This window comes from Pithys albifrons, chromosome 14, assembly GCF_047495875.1.
Source record: "Pithys albifrons albifrons isolate INPA30051 chromosome 14, PitAlb_v1, whole genome shotgun sequence".
NCBI classification, from domain to species: domain Eukaryota; kingdom Metazoa; phylum Chordata; class Aves; order Passeriformes; family Thamnophilidae; genus Pithys; species Pithys albifrons.
This window is the reverse complement of record NC_092471.1, coordinates 11,931,667-11,956,580: the sequence shown is the minus strand read 5'-3', so window position 1 is coordinate 11,956,580 and position 24,914 is coordinate 11,931,667. Positions and strand designations below refer to the sequence as shown.

The following is a 24,914-nucleotide window of genomic DNA, read 5'->3' as shown; positions in this document are numbered from 1 at the left end:
GCTTCTAATCAACACATCATTGTTTGGTACACAGATGAGTTTTCTCACCCACTAAAAACAAACAAAACCCCACACATCAATTGTTGTGCCTTTGGGTTTTGCTGTCATCCTGCATATGCAGATTCTGTCTGCTCAGTGGTGGTTCTTTAAAAGGAGTGGGGGGACCACAGGGACATGAAGGAAGGATTCCCCCAGAGCAGATTTGCTTCTACATATGCAAGGCGCATCCTTGGTTTTGGCAACAGCGTTTGCTGTGTTAAGATTTACTGAATAATCACAGCTGACTAAGCAGTACTCCCTTAAACTCACAGAAGGCCCAAAACAAAGACTAGGCATTTTTGATTTCCTTTCTCTTCTAACAACAAAAAGCCAATCATTCTTCATTCAAATATTTTACAGTCAAAGGCTTGTAGAGGAAACACTTAACTAGAGCAGGATATTAGGTCTGATAAAATAAGGAATCAAACTCAACCTGATCCCACTGACACTACTGCAGCCTGAGCAGCTACTCGATGTGTAACCACACAACAAACCAACGGAATTACTCCAAGTGAAACAAATCCTACTGCAGATTCAGGTGATGGGAACGGGCCTCTGAAGTTTTAACCTCCTTGCTAGCTCAGTCCTCCTCAGCTGGCAGGGTTTCAGAGATATTAAGCCTCTCTTACCACTTGCCAACTTTCAGTAGGTAGGACAGATATGACAGGCATTGTTTAGAGGAAAAACAAGTTTGCCCTTGTAGCCCTTATGTACCAAAAGCTAGACCAAGCCATTTCCTGGAAAGAGGAAAAATACTATTTATACAAGGCTTTGGCAAGCTTCCCTTTGAAATACTAAGCACAATTCTAAATTCCCACATGCACTGCAAGCCATTCAAGCTAGATGAACCAAGAGATGGAAAAAAAAGGCAATTAGAATAATCCTATAAAACTTCTTGTCTTAAAATTAAGGCCTGAGCTTAATATTTCTTAAGCAGAGCTAGGTAAGCTAAGACAGTGTAGTTACCTCAACAACAGGTCATGAATAAATTTGGTGTTTGACCTAGACAGCTAAACCTCAAGGGAGACATTTGAAATACCTTTCTGAAAGGTAACTGAGACAAAAAAAAAAAAAACCAAACAAAAATTAACCTCTCCCATACTTTTTACCTTTCCGAGGCACAACTGTTTGCAAAAGGAATTGAATGACACAGCTACATTGATAATCTTTGTATCAGGAGCCCATACCCTAATTCCAGACAGCTCCCCTGAGTCTGTTTTTTTCTCCTAAGGCCACTCTAAAACTTACTTGTATGGAAAAACACGTTTTAGACTTACTTTTTCTAAAACCCTCTAAACAACCCCCTCAACCAAATGAAGTAAATCCAACAAACCTCTTTCAGACATCCAACGAAACATCAAATTTTGAGTGAACAGGAAAAAATATTTTCTTTATAGGAAAACACCACAGGGGCAGTATTAAGGAACTCTAGCAAATCCCTTTAATGTGGCACTAAATGAATGTACAATTATGTAACTCACATTAAATGGCATGAAATTTTCAATCTAAGTGGAAGGCTTAACACAGTGGCATTAAACTGCCAAAATACACAGGATGCTGTTGCCTACCACCAGAGCTGCCTTTCTCATGTAGGTGCCCTTAAACAAAACAGTTGAGCTATTAGAAATAAAATGTTGTGGGAACAGTAGATTTTAAGGATTTTCTCACTGGAAGTTTTGAATTAAAAACCAGCAAAATAAAGTCAAATCCCCCTATTCTCAATAAATTTAAAAACCCCACCTGCTTTCAAGAGCCTTCTAATGACCCAATTAAATGGACAAACAAGTGCACACAAACCCAGTGAGGTATAAATAACTTCAGACTTTATAATGTGATTAGCATAATACAGACCAGCTGAATACTGCAGTACTAATCAAAAGATAAAGTAAGATGCTAAGATCAAACATCAACAGAAGACATCAAATTATTGTTTTCACTCATTACCTGCTCTTACCCTGATGGTTACAGTCATATTTCTTTCCTACCACAACAGCCTAGAAGTTCTTAGAGGGATTAATATAAATTTCTAGGAGCAAACATTAAAGATCTGCACTTTGAAGCATGTATGATTTCAAATGAAAATCATAGGTAGGAGTAATGAACACCACTAACAATGGGAGCTTGTGGTTTAGATTTGATTTCCATACTAAAAAGACACTGAAGTTTAGGCAAATCTTCACACTACATAAATTTTACATGATTAACCCACAAAATTTCATTTCATGAAGGTAGTGCAGGATTGGATGTGACTGTTCGAAGCTTACACATGAGATTTTGACTGTTTCTGACTCCACTTAAACAGCTCAAGTCTCTAGAGCTCTAAGGCACTCCAGTTTATTGTCCAAACCTCCTGACAGATGGCTGTTTATTCTACCCATCAGGTTACTCTGCACTACAGAAATAATGACAAACACCTCTGTGCTGTTGGGTTGGCCCTACATGAGAAATACATGATTCCTAGGAAGGAAGGAGCTCACAAAGAGTAACTTCCATTCACTTCTGTGGACTATCAGTGTTTCCTTTCACCAGGTCAAACCACCTATTTTACCTCCCTTCTGCCCCTCAGTTTATCCTCACTGGAAGGTGTTTCCCTGCATTCCACCTTTCCGACTAAGTTTTCCAGCACACAACCTGCACCTTGCATGTGCCTCTCACTACTGAGTAATATTGAAGCTGGAATTAAATGCTGATAGAGAAATATCAAATTTATTCAAACCTTAGGGGACAGAAACAAATTCTTGACTGAAGTAGCTCACTGTAATCTTGAGTGTGTAGGAAGACATTAAGTTACAACGAAATGGAAGGTTTTCCTCTAGGTATGGCAAGATGCTCATGGCTTACCTGCCTGTGATCCTCTGTGATAAAAAACAGAAGTTTCTGAAAAATATTTTCTGTGAGTTTTATTGCTTTACAGAATCAAAAGATCTCATTAAAAGCAAGTGTAAGCATTGAGTACATTTAATGCATGGTAAAAGAACCATACGCATTTCCCTTATACAACAAAGGGGACAGTCTGAAGAAGAATCATGACTATGATACACACCAACCTTTAAAAACACAAAGAACAAAACAGCTGGGTTAATCAATACACCATGTACACTGACCTGAGTAAGATCTGGAATGTCACCCTGGTCAATTCCAACTTGCTGGGTTTACAAAAAAGGAAAAAAAGAGTGCATTATTACATGCAGTGGCAATGAAAATAAAGCCCAGCAATGTCTGAATGTTACACAGAAACTAACACTTAAAAAGGGATATTCAGAACATTCTGAACTGGTGTAAGTTCCACTAGGAACACATGTTAGAAATCACAAGTGCATTAAACTGCATCTCAAGGCAAACCCAACTTCTCATCCAGCTTAACTTTTAGGCAGAAAAGCCTACTGGGATCATGAGAAACAACCACATTGCTTATGGAACTAGATTTTATTTTAGCAGTTACATTAAAGGAGAGCATGGAATAGACTGTAACATTAAGTTTATACATTTTGGACCATTTATAACAACAATTCAAAAAATTTACTATGTTGTCTACTAAAAAGGATACCCAAGAATCTCACTCCACGTTAATGAGTGTATACAATCTTTAAAATGTCTAATCTATAGAATACCTCATCGTTCAGTGAAGTTAAGCAATCTCTTTGTGAAGTTCTTTTTATAAATACTGATATTGTACCAGTACAGACAGCTAAATTATATCCCTTCCACAGATGTAGATTTATTTACCTCTGCTACTTTGAGGAATTCTGACAATTTGGTCATTCTGGCTAGAAATTTTTTGTAAATATCCAAGGCTTCTTTGCACTGGTTCTTCTTCATATCAAAGTATCTTTCTGAGGATGCAAATAAAACTCTTGTAAGATAATATCCTGTCCAGCAAAAAGCTGACACAGTATTATAAAAGTTAATTTGAGACACGCTTCAAGGAGAATAGACAGGAGTAACTCGAAGCTATTCAGATTTTGAAGTTTACAGGAATACCTGACACCTTTCATAATATGTCAGTCAACACAAAAACATTGATTTTTCTGTTTCAGAATATTAGACTATAATGCAAAGCTTCATTAAGCATGATTATGAGTCGGTGCAAATTATTAGATATTATGGGGAATATTTCCAAAAAGTCAGACCATTAGCTGGCAATGAGGCAAATGATTTTAGCATTTGAAAATATTCCTTGTATATATTTACATTTTTAGATGCCATATCAATATATTTTGATGCCTCTAGATGACTCAAAATCCAAAATGCATTAGAATAGCTACTGAAGTGATTACAAACTCTGAGCTGACCTACCAAAAGAAGCATCAAACACATCCTTCAGTTTTTATAGTTTTGTCCTATTTACTTAAAAATACTTCATTCAGTAAAAACTAATGGATCAACAGAACAAATTGATGAGAAATTTGCCTAAATAGTAAGGCTTTGTTAAAAGCTGACCACTCTTTAACCAAAATCCCTACATGTCATCTGATCGGCTCATGTAGATTCAGGTACCAGTTAAAGGTGAACAGTCAACCCATAATGAAGGTACAGGAAAGCAGAAGTCAGTCATGCTGTGTCTCTTTTAAACACTCAAAATTCCAGGTATCTCACTACACTTTTCCAGTCGAACTGCAAAGGTTATTCACTGCACATTTATGGTATCCTTGTTTCAGTCTCACCAGTCACCATCTCATCTCAATTTCTGTTTCAACATCTGTTCCTCCAGGTAGAAGCATACGTTCAAACTTATGCTAACTGCCACTAAGACAGGCTTAATTTAACAGTAGTAGAGCAGAGACAATTTATTAGCAAACTGCAGTCAGAAATTGTCTATATTCTTTATTTTTCTCAATACCTTCACAAGTTCAAAAGCTAAAAAAATTCTCACATACCTAAAAGATTAATAATCCCTTCATTGTATGCTGCAAAAAGTCTAATGGAATCTTTAAAGAGGAGCATAAAGGCAGCATTTATAACACCATTTGTTAGTTCATTTGGATTTGCCTGTGTAGAAAGCAATGAGAAAGTAAATTAGTATTTAACAAAATAATGAAACTCTCACTTCAAAATGAGTGTTACTTTACACTGAGTTTAAAGTACTTGCATCAAAATCAAGGAGAGCATCAAGCTGGTTCTGGATGATGGGGAGGGTTTTCAGCAGCTTTTCAGGATTCATAGTTCTCATCACTCCATCTATCCTACGGAGGAGAAGACATGAATTTACAAGTTACAAAGAGATCCCAACATATTATGCTGTTTCAACAAGACAGTGTTGCTTCCAAAGGCCAAAAGAACATCATTCTATGACAAGCTGAAGCACAACTGGCTTCCAGCCCCTGCAATAGGAAAGATCAAACAAAAGAAGTAGTAAACAGTCTTACCCCCTTTTCATTTTGGTGAAGTCAACTGCTACAAGTCTATATGAAAGTGCTTTTTCATTCAAGTATCTGCTGTATCGCCTAATGAAGGTAGACATATCATAGCCTGAAAGTTAAGCATTTAGAAGTTAGACATTTTAAGGGGGTACAGTTTCTTTTCAAGAACTATTCCACTAGCCCATTTTATATCAACTTGCATAAAAAGCCCTTCATAGGCACTTTCTGGAGTCCTGAGATCCACTATTTTTCACCTTGAGATGTGATATAACAGTTTCTCCCCAACTTGCAAAGATTAAGAAAGCATTTGTTGCAATTATGAGAATAAACACCCAAACACATTAAAATACTAGACAAGAACCAAGCATAAAATATCAGGAAAGAACTGAACAGTTCTCTGTTCTTGTTAAGATGTTCTTGAAATTTGACTAAAAATGTATTCCTGGTAAAATGTTGAAGGTTTTGGTAACTTATCTGCAATACCTCAAAAAACACATAAAGACCTAAAGGTGTTTTCTACCATTAGCAAGTACTTAAAGGATTTATCAGAGATTTGAAGGAGTTCTCCTGTTCATACAATGCATTCTAGTTACCATTCTATGCACCTGAACAGTAAACATTCACCTCTGAGGCATTAAAATGCCACGGCAAAAGTTATTATTGTGCAGATAATTCATCAGGTTTATTCCAATGAGCCTTAAGAGTTCACTTTTTAAAATTTACAGCTTTGTGTGTAATGCTACATACATGACAGACAAATTTCTAGCACTTATCTGGGTAACTCAGAATCTCACTGCCCCTGTGTCTGCATTATTGGCTGGACATGCTTTGGTGCCTCATGCAATATAAATCATAATACCCTTCCATTTAAATGTCATTTGTCTCCTGGAGTGCACCAACACATGTACTACCATAGGGAAAATAAGCAGTAGAGTTATTTCTTTCCATGAAAGATCCTTACCCTGCATGGCACTTTTGTCCAGGTAGTTATTTAAGTTGAACAGAGTATTTCGGGATGCCAGATACTGGATAAAGCGCTGTTGGTGAAGAAAAAGTTGAGAATGTAATTGTTGTGAGAGGCAAAAAATTTAAACACATTACAAGAAAACTACACTTACTTTGTAACTCTTTCTAGTAACCTCTATCAACAATAGAAATTGGTTAAAAGGAACAAATTTAGAGAAAAACCTGAAAATACTCATTAGCAAAGCCTTTGAAGTCCAAAACTCTATTTGGAAAAAAAAATTTAAACTAAATAAAGACACCATTGCCTGTGAATAAAATACTAATAATTCTAGAGGAAGCTGCTTTATTAACTCTGTAGTTCAAAACAGACAAGCTGGAAAACACAAAACAAAAAACCCACTCGCATTATCCAAGCTCCCAAAGTTTGCACAATGATGGTGCTGCTGTAGAAGAGTAAGACAGGCTTAGTTACACAGTTTAAAAGCAGGGAGTAACAACAATGGTTCTGAAAGCAGCACCACAGAGTGATAACTATCTATTTTCATATACATAATGCAGCAATCTGCCTAAGCAACACTTAAGTGTTGACAAATAATAGCTGGCTTCATAAATAACACAAGAGTAAGAGACAAACACATCCAGAAACCAAGGCAGTTTTACAAGTTTCTCTACCACTGCCACACACAGATGCCCCTGTGATTCTTAATTCTTGACCTTCTTGCTTCTTTGTATGTGTTTTAGCCCATAAAAGAGAATTATCATAAATATTGCTTAAGGGACTTGCTACATCTTTGATCTGAAATGCTCTGCTGCCACAACTGCAGGGCCTGTTCCTTCACCCTCCCTGAGGGAACCCACCTTCCTGCCTGGCTGGGACTTGTGCTCTGTAAACAGCCTCTGTTTTCATTCAGGCTCAGGAGAGCACCTGCTCTTGAGAACTGTAAAAGAGAGCTCAGCACAGGAACAAGAAAATTCTTCTCACAGGTACTACTTAAACTGAAAACAGTTCTTTAACCTTCCAAGGAGCCCAAGTGATTCCCCAGCCTGTCACACACCACATCATCTGCAGCTCCATATGAATTCTCAGCCTGTAGCTACAGGTTCCACAAGTCTACAATGTGCAGCTCTGCCTACCAACAGTGACAGCTCTGCTTTCTGTTACTCTGTTTTCCAGCTGATTTATCTGGACTTTGTACATCTCACTACTGCATTCAAAGAGATGTAGAAGAAAAACAGCAGGAACACAATCAAGAACAGAACAGTGTCTATACGATGTATTTCAACATTAGCTACTGTTCTGAATCTGCTTTTTGAAAAGGGACAAGGGTAACTCTCAACTACTCAGGTATCAGGGGTCTTGCACTGCAAAATGCACAGGCAAGAGGAGTTTCAACCTGTTCCACCCAAAACTTCATCTCCAGAAACAGGCAGTACATTGAACATAAACTGCAAGACAGTTTCAAAGAATCATAGCTGGCTCTGGCAGTATTTTGACCCTCTCCTATATTTACTTTTACTTAAAACAGAAGTCCAATTTCTGGTAATTTTGTATTTGTTTCAGAAAAAGGCCTCTTTTATAGTGTACTAGGAGAATAAGGAGTACACTCATGTTCCACTTGAAATTACAGAACTGGTGTTCAGCCACATTTTATCAGCAGGTATAAAGAAACTCTTTTTCAAATTCCAAATGCACCCATTCAAAGCTGAGGAGCAGATTTGGTAAAGACAAAAATTAAATTTTTCTGCCACTACCAAATACTGTAAAGGCAAAAAGATACTGCTGGTAGCCCACAACTGTTAAGTTTTATTTTTTATTCTTATTATGGTTCAGTTTGTGGTTTGTTTGGTTTTCTTCCTTTCAAGTTTCGGTGTGCAGATATGAACTGTACTGGAGAAAGAGAGAACAGACAAGCTGAATCACAGCATTCAGTTTAGCTTTAAACTTAGAACAAATAGTAAATTCCAAGTAACAAATTTTATTTTGAATTATTTCTGAATTCCAGTCTATTATCTATCGAAAATACAGCCTAAACAGGTAAATAACCTGAGCAACTGTTAACGAAGAGCACACTATGCTGCAGAGGCAATTTCAATCATGTTCACAGAGCCTTGCAGAGAGAAGGCAAAGACCAAGCCTTCAGAGCAGTTTAATGGCAGGAAGGTATCACCTTTAAGCATCCTCCCTTCAATATTACAATCATTTCTTAGGTCAATGACTGCACACAAATTTAGAATTGACCAAAGTTCAGCTTTTAATGTAGGGACAGTACAAGAGAGGCTACATTTCTAATGCCATGTTACTGACCAGGAGGCATTTCATAAATCATGATGAAATGAACTAAATGCAGTAGAAATGCATTTCAGAGGAATGTTAATGGCAACAACATATGAAGGTTCAGCCCATTAGATGATGCCTTGCAAGATCAAATATTCTATTCCCCATATTCCTCTCCCCTTTAGTACATGTTTTTCCTTATCTGTTCCAAGGTTGGCTGCACATTTACGGAGGGCTAACCAGACTCCTCTGCTGTGCCCTTACTGATAAGCACAACCCTAATGCAGTAAAGGGCAACAGAATTTTTTCAAGCCTTTATTCTACAAAGGTCACTCATTATTCCCTCACAGTCCAATCCAGACACCTGCAGGTAAACTGCAAACACTGATATATTTTGGTAGTGAAATAATGAAGGAATACTTTTCTGTTCTCTGGACAAGAACTTTACCAGCTGAGAAAAACAGAGATCTTGAAAAACTGAAGTACATCTCTAATACTTTACAGATTGAGACAATGTTTTAAAAACCATCAAGGAGATTTTAACAGAATTAATCATGTCTTACCTCATTTCCATACATCATGAGGTGGTGTGTTGTAATTAGAGCTTTGAACACTACAACCCAGCTACTGTTTGCAGTTCTCTCAAAGAGCGTGTCTGCCAACTGCGGAATATTCACATTCATTTCATTTGTGCACTGTATTAGATCTAAAATAAAGGGTGAAAAAAAGCATAATAATGAGTTACGTGCTCAAAGAGGATCAACACATTATTTCTGTTTTTACATTGAGAATTCATACTGGAAGCATTAACTTCAGCTCTTTTTTAAGAAAATAATTGAGCTCTTTTGCACTTCTTGCTCAAATTCACTACATTTTACTGAAAGACTCCAAGTATGAACTTCAAAGGCATTTCAATTAATTTTACAGAGTTCCACTAGCTCATCAATAAATAACTTGTTCCATTAGAAACCAAAGAGAGTCCAAAGTAGTGTTTGAAAGCCAGTGTAGACTTTCTGGATGCTCAATGTCCGAGGCCACTCAATGTAAGCAAAAAAAAAAGAAAATCGAAGAAGCAAAGAAAAGCTGAGACATCCACACCTCATGAGAGGAACAGGCAGTAAGTACTTTGCCACTCCAGCCTGAGTACAGACACACAGGACAGCAAAGGAGATGCTACAAACCTGTAAAATAAGCCTCCTTTCTCTAAGACTCAAGAGCAGGAACTTGCATCTATGCACCTTTCCACTTAGCTAAAAAATCCTAATCATCAGCCTACTGACTTACTTTGTGGTGGATCATGGCAGGTGTCAGGCTTTAGTATAAAAAAGCTCTTTGTCTCCAAGACTGATCATAAACTCAAAAGTAGAACATTAACTTGGGAGGTCAGACCCAGAGCTTCAAGTTTCTGCCCGAGTGTTGGTACAAAACCAGACCAGGCTCCAGTAGACACATGGGATAAACACCTGTCTGAGAAGGTACTTACTGAGAAGAGAGCAAAGAACTGAATCCAGGCCTGCCTTAAACCCCTGGGGACATGCACATCAGACACTTATTCTCTCTCTATGCTAAATTTGGCTCAGGTGTGATCAACGTACACCCGAAGGACCGGGCAAGGCCAGTAAAACAAACATCTGGTTTGGAAAGCTTCCTTTGTGGCCTCTCCTTTAGGCTAAGCCTGTGAGCAGCCCCTTGGTGGCCGAGCCCACTGCTGTTCATGTGGCTTGTCTGGGTAAGGACCTGAAGAAGGGCAGGTGCCTGGGACGCCGCACAACAACTGAATTCCAAGGTGTCAGCACCTCTGGAACAGCCAACTGCTCTGCCTTAGAAGCAGGATGTGGAGGGCAGACTGTACTATCATAAGCAGTTTAAATGTGAACTCAGAGCTCACACATCAATAGTTTAAGACAAAATACCTCACAGAAATACTACACTTAGAATTTATATCTGTTCTAGTTCACAGACTATATTACATATGTATCTTAATTAAAGATCGGTTTATTAAGAACATAAAGTCCTTTGATTAAGGATCCCTGTTTAAAACTACTCTGGTTATTAAATTATTTTAACAGGGTAAAGAATTTTAGATACTATCTTGTTGAGGTAGAAATCTATAAAATGGAAATTATAAAAGTTACTGGTTTCACTCTGATGTCAAAGGCTTCCAAATGTGTATAAAACATGCAAGCTGGGTTGAAAACTTTCACCTTTATTAGTAACACACAAAAATGCTGAAATAACTGCACAAAAAGAGTCCTGAAAAGAAGTTTCAAGCAAGCTAATAAATCAAAACCTTACTGTTGAGTAGTGTTAAAACAGTTCAATATTTACAAATGTTAAGTTTCTCAAAACACAACTGATTTGGTGGATACTGCTCATGGTTGTATCATCATCAGATGCTCTGCCAAATCAGCCATAGGCTGTCCCTGCTCCACTGCCCCACAGAACGAAGCAGGTTCCCCATTCCAGAATTCATACGCAGAAAAAATCCTAAATTTTAATTTCACAGTCTCATCAACTAAATGGGAACTTTGTTATGACATTTCTAAGTAGCTGTCTCAAAACACATTAAGGCAAGTTTAAGTCTTCCTAAATCCAATCTGTTTATAAGCAATATATAGAAATACCAAGCAAGTCTCAGCACCCTGAGCATCTGCAACCAGCACAGAAACCTCAAGGGGCTGTGACACCTACTCTCAGTTTATAAAAAAAATAAACAAACAAACAAAAAAATCAATCAACACAAATTCCACAAACTCAGTAAAGAGCAGTGTCTGTAACACTACCAGGTAACAGTTAAAAGAAATTCCATTGATCTGCTGAGGTCAAAGACTACACAGATAGTCTACCAAAAATATTATTTCTGCACAAAGTCCTTCTCTTTCACACTGTCACTACAACAGATCTTTCACTGAAGAGTTTTCAATATCGTGTGCTTACTAAATAATAGATGAAACTGGGAGTGAAGATCCAGGTTAAAACACAAAACCTTTCTACTCTCCAGTCAGGTTAGCCAAGCTATTTTCATTCACATTTTGCCAGCACTCTCCAGAGATATTTCAATCCTGTCACCTTCCCTTAAGTTAAGTCTCCCAGCAGATGTTCCATCAGACCCCAAGATGATGCTGAACACCTGGAGATTCCTTGGAGATTCTTAGGTCTAAAACTGCTACTGAGTATTCTTACAGTGCAGCTCAGGCACAGTGTGACAGAAATCCTCTGTTAGCATCTGTATCTAATGCTGTAGCTGATGGCCTCTCCTTAAGCTCCATATCCATAAAAAAAGCTTTGGCTTATCATGCCAGCACAAAGGTTTACTTCCAAAAGAAGCCACACAGATGTCTGTGTTCAGAGAGGAGCAACTGCCTTCTGCTCTAGTACACAAGACTAAAAAAAGTCTTCGGTCAAGTGACAGTAACAGTGGAGCTGACAGAGCTCTGGTGCATTTGAGAAGCTCCCACGTTATTGTTCCCTTCACAAGTGTGAGCACTTGTGTGAAAGTGCCAGTAGGTTTTTCCAGCAGGTGCTGCCTGCTCCTGTAAGATACAAGCCCATCAGTCTCAAAAGGCAATCAAAATGAAATCCTTCACACATTTGGGGCTGCTCCGAGTCCGATTCAAGCTGTGCTGAGGTCCCAAGGGAGCTGCAAGCCCCGTGCACTGAGACACGTGCTGAGGCTGGAGACGACACGCACGGGCTCCCCTGAGGATCATTTTTACGGAGGGCACTTAACACAGCCGCGGTCGTGGGCTCCAGAATCTCCTTCAACACACAAACACATAAGCCTCAGTTGCCAATACTGAAGAACACAACCTTAGACAAACAAACACCTCTAAAATAGTACACTAATTAAAAAAAATCTCTCCTAGGCCAAAACTAGACTTTCTTAAGAGTGTGTTCCAAAAGAACAAGTTTTAAAAGACTCTTTAATAAGCCTACTCAGAGTAATTTTTGTAATTAATGTTTTACAACCAGTAATAAAAAAAAGCTGGCATCACATTTCAATTATACCAATTGAGATACATAAAAAGAAAAGCAAGAGCCATCTCTCTAATATGATTCTTCTAAGTCTGCATAGGAATATCTACATAGAAACAACCACATGGACCTGTTACAGCTGATGGCACAGGAGGACAAGGCTATTAAACCCACACATCTGGGGTACAAGGGAACACAGGCACTGAGAGACTGACAGCTGGGCAACTGTAATATGGATGTTGGCAGCAAAAACTGGAATGAAAGGCACAGGGTGAGTGATGCTCATTTTCTTATCCCACTACTTATATAAACACTTCACAACTCAAAGCATTTTGCCAATTACCCAGAGGAATCATTTCAACTGCAAGTGAAACTGTGGTGCTATTTCTAGAATGGAATTTTAGAAACATGTTAACATCACAGAGGAGGGGGAAAAAAAATCAAACAGCTTTAAACCAGAAGTGTACCACAGGGGTTTTCAAGCAGCCTGGAGGAGCTGTGGAAATCTTACTACCTAGAAAGTACTGAGGATTTCTCTTTCACAGCTCATCTGAAATTCTGGCACATCATCTGTGAAGCTGCACAGCTCTTCTGAGAACAGCATGCAAAACCCCAGATATAGAAAAAAACCCACAAAACACTTAACCCCAAAATATACATATATCAGGTTTGGGGAAAATTCTCAGCCAGGCATTAACAAAAACTGACACACTATTCAACTTTCAAGTACCAGGAAAGTCATAACTTTCTTGAGTCAGGAAACTCATTCAAGAGAACTGTAAATTCATACACAGACTAAAGGCAACCATAGTGGTTTAATATTCACATATTTCTTCCATTTTGTCACAAGACAGAATCTGCTCTGAGATAGATGTAAGAATTAAGACCACTTTTCTCAGCCACAGCAGTCTTGAAAAAAAAATACATTTTGTTTTTGAAAGTTGCACCACAGATGACACATTACAAAAACATAAACATCGGAGGCACTTCAGCAAACTTGCTCAGTGTAGCCAAGGAATGCAACAATTCTTGCTAGAAGACCTGAAAGATAGCGCCTGACTAATACAAATATTTTTATGCCCATGTGCTCTTACAGTGCATATCTGAGACCAATCTTTAAGTTTCAGTTATATGATAACAGCTAAATCTGAACTTCCAGTTATTTATCAGAAGAAAGCAATTCAGCTTTTCTGTCTCACTTCCCCACTAGGATAGACAGCCCCTAAGGTTTTTTTAAAAAGCTAAATGAAAACCTCATTTATAGATTCCAACAATACTATTTTTTTCATTCAAGTTCCATTTCTTCAATTATTGTATTGAAAAGATTCACTCTTTACTAAAGAACTTCAAATTAATGCCAGCTGCCAGTCTATGTAAAGAGTTCAAAAAAATATCTTAGTTCTGTATCACCACTTACCCATCCCTACGAGAACCACTCTGCACCAGCCATTACCTGACAGTCAAGAGAAAGAATGAGCAGGTACAAAATCAACCCCAGACAGTGACAGTCAATGTGATATTATTGGCGAAACTTACAGTTTGTGATGGTTTAGTGGAGACCTGAACTTTTGCCTAAACAAAAGGCCTAATTCTGTTCCATAATACAATTGTACAGTACCTGAATTACCACTTTTAACAAGATTTGCAAAGTTTATATAGGTATAGGAGTTTAAAGTTTTATTGAGGAACATTAAGTATTTTCCCCTTCCCTGTACTTAAGTGGGCTATAAAGAAGTTAAGCAGGAGCTGCTTTTTCCATTGTGTTCATTTAAAAGCTCAGGATGCAATTGATTATGGGGGTTGTATTTTTCTAGATTTTGTTTTACAAACAAGTCTGCTCTGCCAGTTACCAACTTGGCTACAGCTTTAATTTATCCTTTTTTTTTGTTATGACTCTTCAGTATTTAGACAAGAAGAGGTTTGTCTCCAAAAACATAACTCAGCCCCACTCCACTGCAAACCAGACTCCGGAGGCTGAGGGAAGGGAGAGAACCCACACTGGGAAAGATGAGACAAGACCTTCAGGTGCTCCACTAAGACGAAAGATCAGCCTCTACATGACATTTTACATTATCCGAAAATATTACAAAATACTACAGAAATAGATCTGCTGACTTATTTAGGACACCATGACCTACTTTAAAAGGTAAATCCCCAAGTATTCCCATTGACATTGCTTAGCTTTTGGGGGTGGGTTTTTTGTGGGGTTTTTTTTGGTTCTTCAAGAAAAATACGATTATACTACTCAGCAATTAGTAGTCAAACCCCTAAACTCTCAAACACCAGTTCACACACTGCACATGTAACATTTTCCTGTAAAAACCTACATTGTCATACCACAATTTTTCTCGCTGAGGAAACTTGGCAATAAGGGGATTTTAAGAATTAATGTGAACAGAGTGCACAAACTGATACCCCTCTACAACCCCCAATACAACTACAGCAACTCTCAAAAAAACGTTCTTGGTAAAGCTTCTCCCTGAGCAGCAATTAGAAATAATACCAGATGGTGCAGCATTCTGAACAACACACACATGTAGTGACCAGGGTACCACTACCAGTGTTCTACATTAAATCCAAGCTATGTTTGTGTTTATAATTCACTTAAATTTGGAAGTACTTGCACTGTATCTTGGAAAACACATTGTATAATTTTTCCAGAGATTATTGTATTTATTCTGTATTTACCTGCTCCCATGTAATACAAGTGTTGTGTACAAGTGAGAAATTAAGAAGTGCCACTCAAAGGGTTGCAGCCGTTTGAAAAGCAGTGCCTGGGTATGCTCAATGAACACTGGAGCATGTTCAATGGGATTTTTTAACCCCTTATAGACATATTTGAGGTACCATATTTCATGTCTTTTTTTCCCTACCCCACAAAAGCATTCCTGTATTTCAGATACTAGTCACAGTAAGATTATTTTTGTTTGTCTTAGACCAAAGTCTGAGCAAGTGAATGATCCCAGAATACAGAACTCATCACAGAAGGGAACCTTTAGGAGACTGAGTGACAGCTCTAAGGAGGTTTAGATCAGAAGGAACTAGTTAGTCAAACTATTCAAAGGAACTAGTTAGTCAAAAAGCAATCTCAGTTTGCACTATTCTGACGTTCAGAATTTTTCCATGCTTCCATTTTCTTATTTTTTGAGGGTGACTTATAGTAGATGACATTATTTCAAGGATATTTTCAAACAACACACTGCCCCTTTTAAGATTCAGAAGCTTTCAAACTATTGAGCAAAACTCTCACCACTTTCTGGCTTCCTGCTATGTTACCATTTCTGGACTCAAGAGATACCTCATTAACTTGTTCTACCACAGGCAGAACACAAGATAAAACAAGGTAACTTTAAAAAGGTGTCTTTAAAAAAGAAACTGTCAGTTACCTAGTTTTAAGGCTTCTAATTTCAACAGGATAGCTGCAACATTCACTACTGTAGCTGGATTCCATCCATTCAGATCAATAACAAACGAAATATATATTTGGTTGTTTTTACTGTTTGATCCACATGGAAAGGTCTCACACAAGTCTGTATGAACAGTCGAGTGTCACACAGCCAAACTACCCTCAGACAGTATAAAAACTGAACAGCAGACTCCCTTTAGCACCATCAACTTGCACGGGCTCTGCCAAACTACCTGCCTGCCTTTAAAGAAACCATAAAGCTTCAAGTCTTTTTCCCTCTCCCCAGTGGAAACACACACGCTTATTTCACTTGTACTTGCCCGGGAACGGGTGTGCTGGGCAATGAGCAAGGTTTGAGGCATTCAGTGCCCTTTCGAGCAAACTAACTCCAATTGCTACCCCGTTACTAAAACCTGAAGCGAAGCAACACCACTGATACTTCTGTAGACTTCAAGGGTAGCTTTCCGCACCTTCTATAATGCAGAAAGAAGTTTTAACATATAAAGTTTAAATGCATCAGCGGCGATATACTCTCATCCAGGAGAAATGCCCTGGTCCACCCTACGCCCTTCCCTCTACCTCGCTTCTAATCTTTTTTACCTCATTTCACGAGCACCAAGACAAAAAAACTATCATATTTCAGGGAAATTAGAGAAATATTGAAAAGGCTGCACTCTGCCGGATGCACAGAAGGACGGAACAGCGCATAAAAAATTACCTCCTGGCTCAGAGCAGTACACCCACCTTTGGCCCAGGTGCCGGATTAATGAACACCACTGTATCTATCCAAGCACACGAGCTAAGCAGCTCTCACCGGGAAGAGCTCGTGAGGTTGGAATATTTCTGCTTCCCGGGCGCCACAGGGTGTTACAAACCTCATTCCCTCCACGTGGAAAATAAGTTCTGGAGCTCACACCAGCCAAGTCCACCCAGATTTGCAGGACAACCTCCCAGGTGCGGAGGCGGCTCTGCCCTCCCCTCCGCCCGCAGCCCGCGGGCAGCAAAGGCGCCCCGGAGCTCCAACCGCGGCCCGCCCGGCCCCGCCGCCGGCTCCTACTCACAGTCCAGGTGCTTCTTCTTGGGGCCCATCACCTCGTGGGTCGTCGCCTTGCACACAGCCTTGGCCACGGCCGAGCCGGTCACGCTGTGCTGCGCCGCCGCGATGCGGTCGGTGATCGACTGTCCCGACATCATCGCCGCGGCCCTGCCGGGGCTGCCCCGCCGTCCCCCCGCTCGGCTCCGCCGCGGCCGAGGCACCTCCGGGGGCAGCGCTCGTCGGGCTCCGCCTCAGCGGCTGCTCTCGCCTCCAACGGGGGCTCTTCCCGCTACTCCGCGGTGATCCCCCTGCTCCCCGCGGTGTTCTCCCGGCGGCGGTGATCGCCCTGCTCCCGGCGGTGTTCCCCTTGCTCCCGGCGGTTCTCCGCTGGCGGCGGTGCTCCCCCTGCTCCCGGCGGCGCTCCCCCGGCGTTGCTTTCCCGGCGGGGTGTGATCCCTCGCCTCCCGACAGTGGCGATCTCCCGGGGGTGCTCTCCCAGCGGCGGTGCCTCGCCGCCTCCCGGCGGTGCTGTCCCGGTGCTCTCCCCGCTCCCGGCGCTCCCGGCAGTGCTGTCCCGGTGCTCTCCCCGCTCCCGGCGCTGCTGTCCCGGTGCTCTCCCCGCTCCCGGCGGTGCCGCCGCTCCTCCCGCGGGCGCGCCCCTGCTTTCCCTTTCACATTTACGCTCACAGACAAAATGGCGGCGGCCGCGGCGTCAGGTGACCGCGCGCCCGCCCCGCTCCCGCCCCACAGCTCCGGAGCGGGGCTGGAGAGGGGCCGGATCGGGGCTGGAGTGGGGCAGGAGCCCGACTGGAGTGGGGCCGGGAGCGGGGTGGGAGCCCGAGCCCCACCGGAGCGGGGCCGCCCCGCCCCTCCCGCCGGCCCTCAGGTGTCCGCGGGCGGCGGGGGCCCCCCAGCCCGCAGCGCCCGGAGCTCCGTGACCCGCTGGCCTCAGAATCACGGGGTCAATTAGGTTGGAAAGGCCTCTGAGATCATCGAGTGCGACCTATGACCGAACACACCACCACGGTCTGGCACTGAATGCCACGTCCAGTCTTCCCTTAAGCACCTCCAGGGATGGTGACTCCACCACCTCCCTGGACAGCCCATTCCAAGGTCTAATAACCCTTTTCTGCAAAGAGGTTCTTCCAAATGTCCAACCTAAACCTTCCCTGGCACAGCTTGAGACTGTGTCTATCTGTCCTGTCGCTGTTTGCTGCAAGAAGAGCCCAATCCCCACCTGGCAACAACCTGTTTTCAGGGAGTTTCCCGACAGCTCCTTGTTCTGTGTTTGACCTTAAAATAAAACCTGCCCGGTGCTCACGGTGTGTCTGGCAGTGAGAGGAGCACCGGTGGCAGAGCGTGGGGTTGTGCTGTGGAAGGGACAGGGAACGATCAAACAGGGCTTACAGAATGGCCTGGGCTGGAAGGGACCTCACAGACCCTCCAGTTCCATCCCCTGCCGTGGCCAGGGGCACCTTCTGCCAGACCAGATTCCACTGGATTTTGGTGGGATGAGTTTTCCAGTGGAGCCTGGGGCAGCACCATCGGTCTGCAGGGAGGCAGCGGTGTGGAAGGACCTCGTGAGGGGAAACTTCCTCCCATGTTGTGGAGAAAGAATAAAAGCTCCTTGGAAGGCTTTTCTCTTGCTGACTTTGCTTGCAGAAGCAACATTTGGGAAAACAAAAGAGCCCAACCTCCTATACTGAGCCTGTTTAATGGGACTATAGAATTATTTAGGTTGGAAAAGACCCCTATGCTCATAGAGAACAACTATTAACCCAGCACTGCCAAGTCCAGCCATGTCCCCAAGCGCCAATTCTACACATCTTTTAAATCTGTCCAGGGATGGTTACTCCACCACTGCCCTGTAGAGCTTGTTCCTGGGCTTGACAACTCTTCTGGTGAAGAATTTTTTCCTAATATACCATCTAAACCTCCCCTGGCACAACTTGAGGCCATTTCTTTTTGTCCTATCACTTGTTACTTGGGAGAAGGGACTGACCCCCAGCCTGATGCAGTGGAGCACTGCCCATCTGTAGCTGAACCACTGGTGGGTTCTCAACACCTTTCCAGCTACTGATACCCAGCACAGCCCCATGGGGGCTGCCATGGGGAAAACTAACTCCATCCCCAGTGGGGAAAAAATGCAGCATCACTACTACTCAATCAGAACACTCTTCCCAGGCCATTCCATAGAAGACTATTTTTTATAGTACATTAATGTGTGAACACTCATACAAATAAAAGACAGAACACAGCAGTAGTTATTTCAGGTTACAACTTTGAAGTAAAACCACAAAAAGTAAGGCGAGTAATAAGGAGGCAGTTAAATACAAGTGTTATAAACAAGAATTCAGCAGCTTCTGACAGTTAAGTTGTATTTTCGGGTACTGATTAAAGCTCTATTGCTTACATTATCCCTAAAGTGAGATGCACCATAAATATGTGGGCTAGATACACACCCAACAGTCTGCTACTGCAATACAAGTATGAAAGCAGTAAAGCAGGAAACATTTGTATCCACAGTACTGTGTGTTTCACTGGTACATAAAAATTTTGTCTTTTCATAATATTTGTACCATACAGAGGGCATTTATTAAGTGCTTCAGCATATTTCTTACTGACAACGAGGAGCAAAGACTACTGAAATGTCTTCTTACCAATTTATGCTGTGTGCTTTAATCATTTTTATACCCAACATGCAGTTTCATACATACTAAGTACTGACCACTTTTCTCATCTAGCAATCTCTAGGGCTGGTTGAATGGCTTTCACTTCTACAAACTGACCTGACTCACTTTCTCCTTCAGTGGCTTCAATGAGTTATCATATGGGACTCTACACAGCAGCTTTCTACTTCCCATGGTTTCCTACAACATGACAGGTTCCATCATTAAATGATGCATAACATCCTCCATCTTTTGATAGCTCATCATATGATGGTGCCTCTTGAGCAAAAGCCACCTCAGGCAATGCTCCAAAATCTCTGCCTTCTGGGCAGTCTATGATCTCCTCCGGGGTAGTTGTGCAGTTGGGTTGAGCTTGTTCGTAAACTTAAGAAAATAGAGCAGCTGTGCAGCCAAGAAACTCAGTGATCCACACTGAAACTTGTAATTTATTAACTGCAGCATATTTTGTACAAAACTAGCCTTGGCCTGGGCCACATGGTGGGCACCAAAAGGGACTTGCTTGTGTTGACCTTGTCTGGACAACAAATTCCCAACAAGTAGTTATATCACACCCCCTCCTCAGCTGGAGGGAGCGGTGGGGAAAAGATTAAAATAGAATACCAGTACACAGCACAGCCTTGTGAGGGCTGTTATGGGGAAAATGAACTCCATTCTGGCCTCACCCCATGCAAGTATAAGGAGCTCAACAAAGGTGAGCAGGGTTGCAGCAGAGCTATCTTTTTCAATACCACTGAAAAGCACAATGATACTGAGTAAGTATTGGTGGTCCTATGAACTGGGATGGGTAACATTGTGAATGAAGGATTTCTATAACCCTAAGGGCAAAAATGCATTAAAACATGGGTCACTGCTACTACAATATTGAAAATTTCCTGTGCTGGAAAAAGTTACAAACTCTTTAGTTGGGCTGGCAGCATGTAGTTTCCAGCTGCTTTGTTTTTAATACTTGTAGTTTCTGGGAAGAAAAAGATTTTGAATCTTCAAAGCCTGAGGAAACATGAAAACAGTAAGAAAAGAAGAGATGGATAGATTAAATACACATTACATATGTCTACACCTCTTAGGGCCTGTCTAAACAGAGAAGCTGTTTTGCGATAAAAGAGAGTATGAGCTGAAGCACAGCAGCTATTCTGTGCTACCTCCTACCCCAGTAAGGACTCATTTATTTTATTCTGTATCAGAAAGCCTAAATTTCACATAAAAGTGCCTGAGTTGAGTGTTTCCCATTGCCATAGCTCTGTGTTTACTTGATGCGCTAGTCAGGCCTAATTATGAGCTCAAATGTCCCTCTTCAGTCAGTGCATTGGCTTGCTCTGGGTTCAAGCTGTCCTGTGCAAAGCATGGATGGCTGAAGGTGGAATCACAGAATCATTTAGGTTGGGAAGACCTTTGAGATCATTAAGTCCAACCATTAACCCAGCACTGCCATGTTCACCACTAAACTATGTCCCTGGGTGCCACTCTACATGTCTTTTAAATACCTTAAGCGGTAGTGACTCCACCACTGCCCTGGGCAGCATGTTCCAATGCTTGACACTCCTTTTGGTGAAGAAAGTTTTCCTAATATGCAATCTAAATATTGCCTGGCATAACTTGAGGCCATTTCTTATTGTCCTGTCCCTTGTTACTTGGAAGGAGAGACTGCCCTTCAGGCTAATGCCACAAGTCTTGCTCTTGGCACCTCTCCTGCACCTATGCTTTAGTTCATTTTTGTTAGGATGAAAGCTGGAAATTATAGGTACAGCTTACCTCATTCATTTTGCTGCCCTCTGTTTACTGTAGGGCAGGTAACGAGGGCTTCAGGTAGGAATTGTAGTCCAGGTGTGGATGCCTATAAATAGTGCTGGGGGGTAGTGGCAGTGGAGGGAATGGACGTTTCTGGGCTTCTGCCATGACTGAATGACACAGATGGTTTTCCAGGGAAATGAGTATTTTAGTAATGAGTAGTGAATATGCTTCAGGCTGACTGCACCTACAGCCCTGGGAATGCAAACAGTTTAGCAGCAGGTTTGTCAATAAATACCATCTGCTCAACAGCACTGAATCCAAAATATTGCAGAACCCACCTTACTGGTGGCTCTTGTTTTGCTGATAGCGTTGAGATAAAAATCACTACTAGAATTTTTTTTGTAAATACTGTGATTGTGATCTCAAATTATAAAACTAAATTTAATCAGACTTGTTTAATCCCAATTTAAACTCATGAGAGTTAAACTGTTGTCATTAGCATTATTCCTGATGGCCAGTAAGGAAGCACAACTCCCAAGCAGCCGTGCTGGTGGCAGAGCTGGGGTTCCTGGGGGCTGTGATGTGGGGGCTTGATGCTGATTTTCTGACTCAGCATTCCAGTCACCAACAAGTGAATCCTTGTCCCAGCCCCTCTCCGTGCAGGGACACCCAGAGTCCCTTCTTCTTGACTCCCTGTTTCCATGAGTTTTGCCAAAGAAGTGTCTTGGGGATCTTTACTGCTGTCAGGTGTGGTTGAAACTGGCTACTGGATGTGGAGGTTCCTGGGAGAGAAAAGAGACATCAGCATCATCTAAAAAGCCTAATACCAGAATGATTTTCGATATTAGTCAACTAATTCTTACTTGAACATAGACAAGAGAAAAAACAGCTCGACTGTTGTCCAACATGGATTTATGGGCACCATATTCTGCCAGTCTCTTTCAAAGATCTTTATTTTCTTTGAGTTGTAAGATGCTGATAAGAAGTTAAGCTGCAGAACTGGGACTCTCTAAAGCTGAATTCATCCAAAGCTTACATAACTGCAAAACACAAGACCAGATCATAAGCCCTTTTCTCCAGGACGTCAACCCAATAGACCCTGAGTTGTGATCAGGTTTGCTTCAGGGCTGGTTTTGGAGCCCACAAGATGCAAAATCTGGACACAGTCCCTGCAGTCTTTAAGCCCCTTTTCCAAGAGCCCTGCAGACATGAAATTTGTGCTCTACAGTGTAGGACTGCTACAAGGCACATAAGGTTTTCTCCTCTCCTGTCATACACGGGTAGGTCATGCTTCATCTGCCCCTTCCTTCCATCCAGCCGCCTCCAAGGAGCAATGGCCTGGGCAGGGCTTGGCGCCAGGAGCCCTCCCTCCAGCTCTCAGCCATCTCCAACTTCTGCCTCTTAAACTTCACTGCTGGTAAAGTTTGAACTTTTAAATTGCTGACTTAGTAGAGAAGGGAGAAAAGAAAGAGGAAAAGAAAGAAGAGGAAGGAAAAACTCATCTGGAGTTATGCCACTGTTGCAGAAGTGTGGGAGGCAGAAAAGCAGGAGTCCCTTGGCTCCCACTGCAGCAGCTGGCTGCTATTCCTGCCCCTGGGCTCATCGTGTTCCCTGCAGGTGTATGGCTGTCAATAACAACATATTGGAGAAGATTTCTGCATTGTTTCTGAAGTCCTTCCCTGTGAAAGTGTTCTGTTTGGTGAAGTAGCTGTTCTGGTTCTTACTGAGCATTCAGCCAAGGGTCATGGAAGTCCCCTTTCTCTGACTTGTCTACTTGACATTACAATTCAGTATTGTTTTTTAAAGAGAAAACAAAATAAATACTACAATATGATGCAATTGGTGTAATATAATTACTTCAACCTGTCCTGGTTTGGTCTGTTACTTTCTGAATAGGTTTATGAGGAGGGTTTTTAAAAGCAGGAGCTGAGTGAGTGATCTCATATAAATTCAGGATCCAAAGAGTTGTCTTGGAATATTAGTCTTGGTTTATGGAGGGAGGGCTCTGTTTTGGCTCTGGGACTGTACCAGGACAAGCCTTGTTTAGTTTCCAGAATCCTGTACATGTGTGTGTACATGTGAGCAGTTTTCATATGCTCAGTCACTGCTGATGTTAGCAGGCACCTAATGGAAGGTGAGAAAATCACCTGAGGAAATCACATTGTTAGTCCTGCTCCATACACTTCAGCAGAGGGTGTGGCTTGACAGCTGACCAATGGATTAATCCATTGTTTCCATCAGGTTGGCAGTCATTTCAGGGGTCTATCTGTGAGAGGCAACTGGGAATGCTAAGACAAGGAATGCTGCAGGTGCTGCAGACCTGTGCCTGAGGCTGACGGAGTTGTGCTGGCTGTAACCAGGGATGTCTTGGAAACACCAGAGGTTGCCATTTGGAGGACCCTTGGTCAGGACCAGGAGAGCCATGTCCCGCTCTAACACTGATCATTTTAACCACAGACACAAAAACACTGGAGAAACAAAAAAGCTAAAATCATTAGCCTAATAAAATTATACAAATTGTGGGCCAAACCAGATCAACAATGTTTCCATCCCTGTCAAGGAAAGGAGTGTACCTGGTTTGGGGAAGAAGGGTTTCAAGGGCCTGGAGGGTGCCGATGGGGCTGCACCATGGCAACGGAGGAAGGAGACAGCAGCACAGCCTCCAAAAAAATATAACACTGCCAACAGAAAACATTCTTGTATTAAAATCAGTATAAGGAACTCCTGGAAATTGCAGCCCTTGGGCATTAGTTTCATACCAAATAAATAAATAGGAACAAAAAATGACAATAAACATGAGACATTTGGCTAAGCAGAAATAAATAGGGACAAAACTGCAGAGGTTTATAAAGGAAAACCTTCCATCTCAAAACGTAAAATTCCTTGAGTGCATCAGTGAAATGGAAGATAAGGGCAAACCAGCACATACCTTTTATCTAGACTTGCAAAAAAACCCAAACAAACAAACAAAACCCCCCCGCATGGACAAAGGAGTTAAGGCATCTCCCTGTGTAACTAAGTGTTCACAAACCTCTGAAAAGCTGATCCTGAAAAGGAGAAATAGAATTAGATGCAAACAGTAGTTACAAGTGTTTTGAAACTGAAATGCTTATTCGCATTCCCTGTCCTTGCTGATGGAATGAGCACTGAGTCACTGCCATTTCAAAATCATCCAGGTGATGGATTTCTTCTTTATGCAGGACCAATTTTTTTAGATACAAATTAAACCAAATCAAGCTAACTGACTTCAGCACTTAGCACAAGTACTAAGAATTTAACCAAACCTGGGATGTTTACTGATGTAGCTGAGAACCTTTAGAGACAGAGGAGGGGCTGATCAGGTTGGGGGAAGGAGCGGAGCTGGTGCTGCAGCAGGTACTGTTGGATGGCATGGGGTAAGATGGCTCCTGCCACACATAACCTGCCTTTCCCACCTGTC

The 24,914-nt window shown here is 41.7% G+C and overlaps 1 protein-coding gene across 5 annotated transcripts in view; it reads right to left on the bottom strand.

Moving 5' to 3' along the window:
- The window catches only part of VBP1 (VHL binding protein 1), a 41,747-nt gene extending 24,008 nt beyond the window's left edge, over window positions 1–17,739 (bottom strand). For 2 of the 5 annotated variants that reach the window (XM_071569047.1, XM_071569048.1), the window contains exons 1-8: window positions 17,083–17,739; window positions 9,204–9,346; window positions 6,361–6,436; window positions 5,406–5,508; window positions 5,129–5,222; window positions 4,917–5,028; window positions 3,766–3,872; window positions 3,144–3,185 (exon numbers count right to left, since the gene is read on the bottom strand). In XM_071569047.1, the coding sequence (XP_071425148.1) occupies window positions 3,144–3,185; window positions 3,766–3,872; window positions 4,917–5,028; window positions 5,129–5,222; window positions 5,406–5,508; window positions 6,361–6,436; window positions 9,204–9,346; window positions 17,083–17,215 (810 nt within the window). In that variant the 5' untranslated portion in view covers window positions 17,216–17,739. The remainder of the gene's footprint in view (window positions 1–3,143; window positions 3,186–3,765; window positions 3,873–4,916; window positions 5,029–5,128; window positions 5,223–5,405; window positions 5,509–6,360; window positions 6,437–9,203; window positions 9,347–17,082) is intronic. The other 3 variants (XM_071569049.1, XM_071569050.1, XM_071569054.1) reach the window with 2 other exon arrangements.
- Between the last annotated feature and the right edge of the window lie 7,175 nt (window positions 17,740–24,914).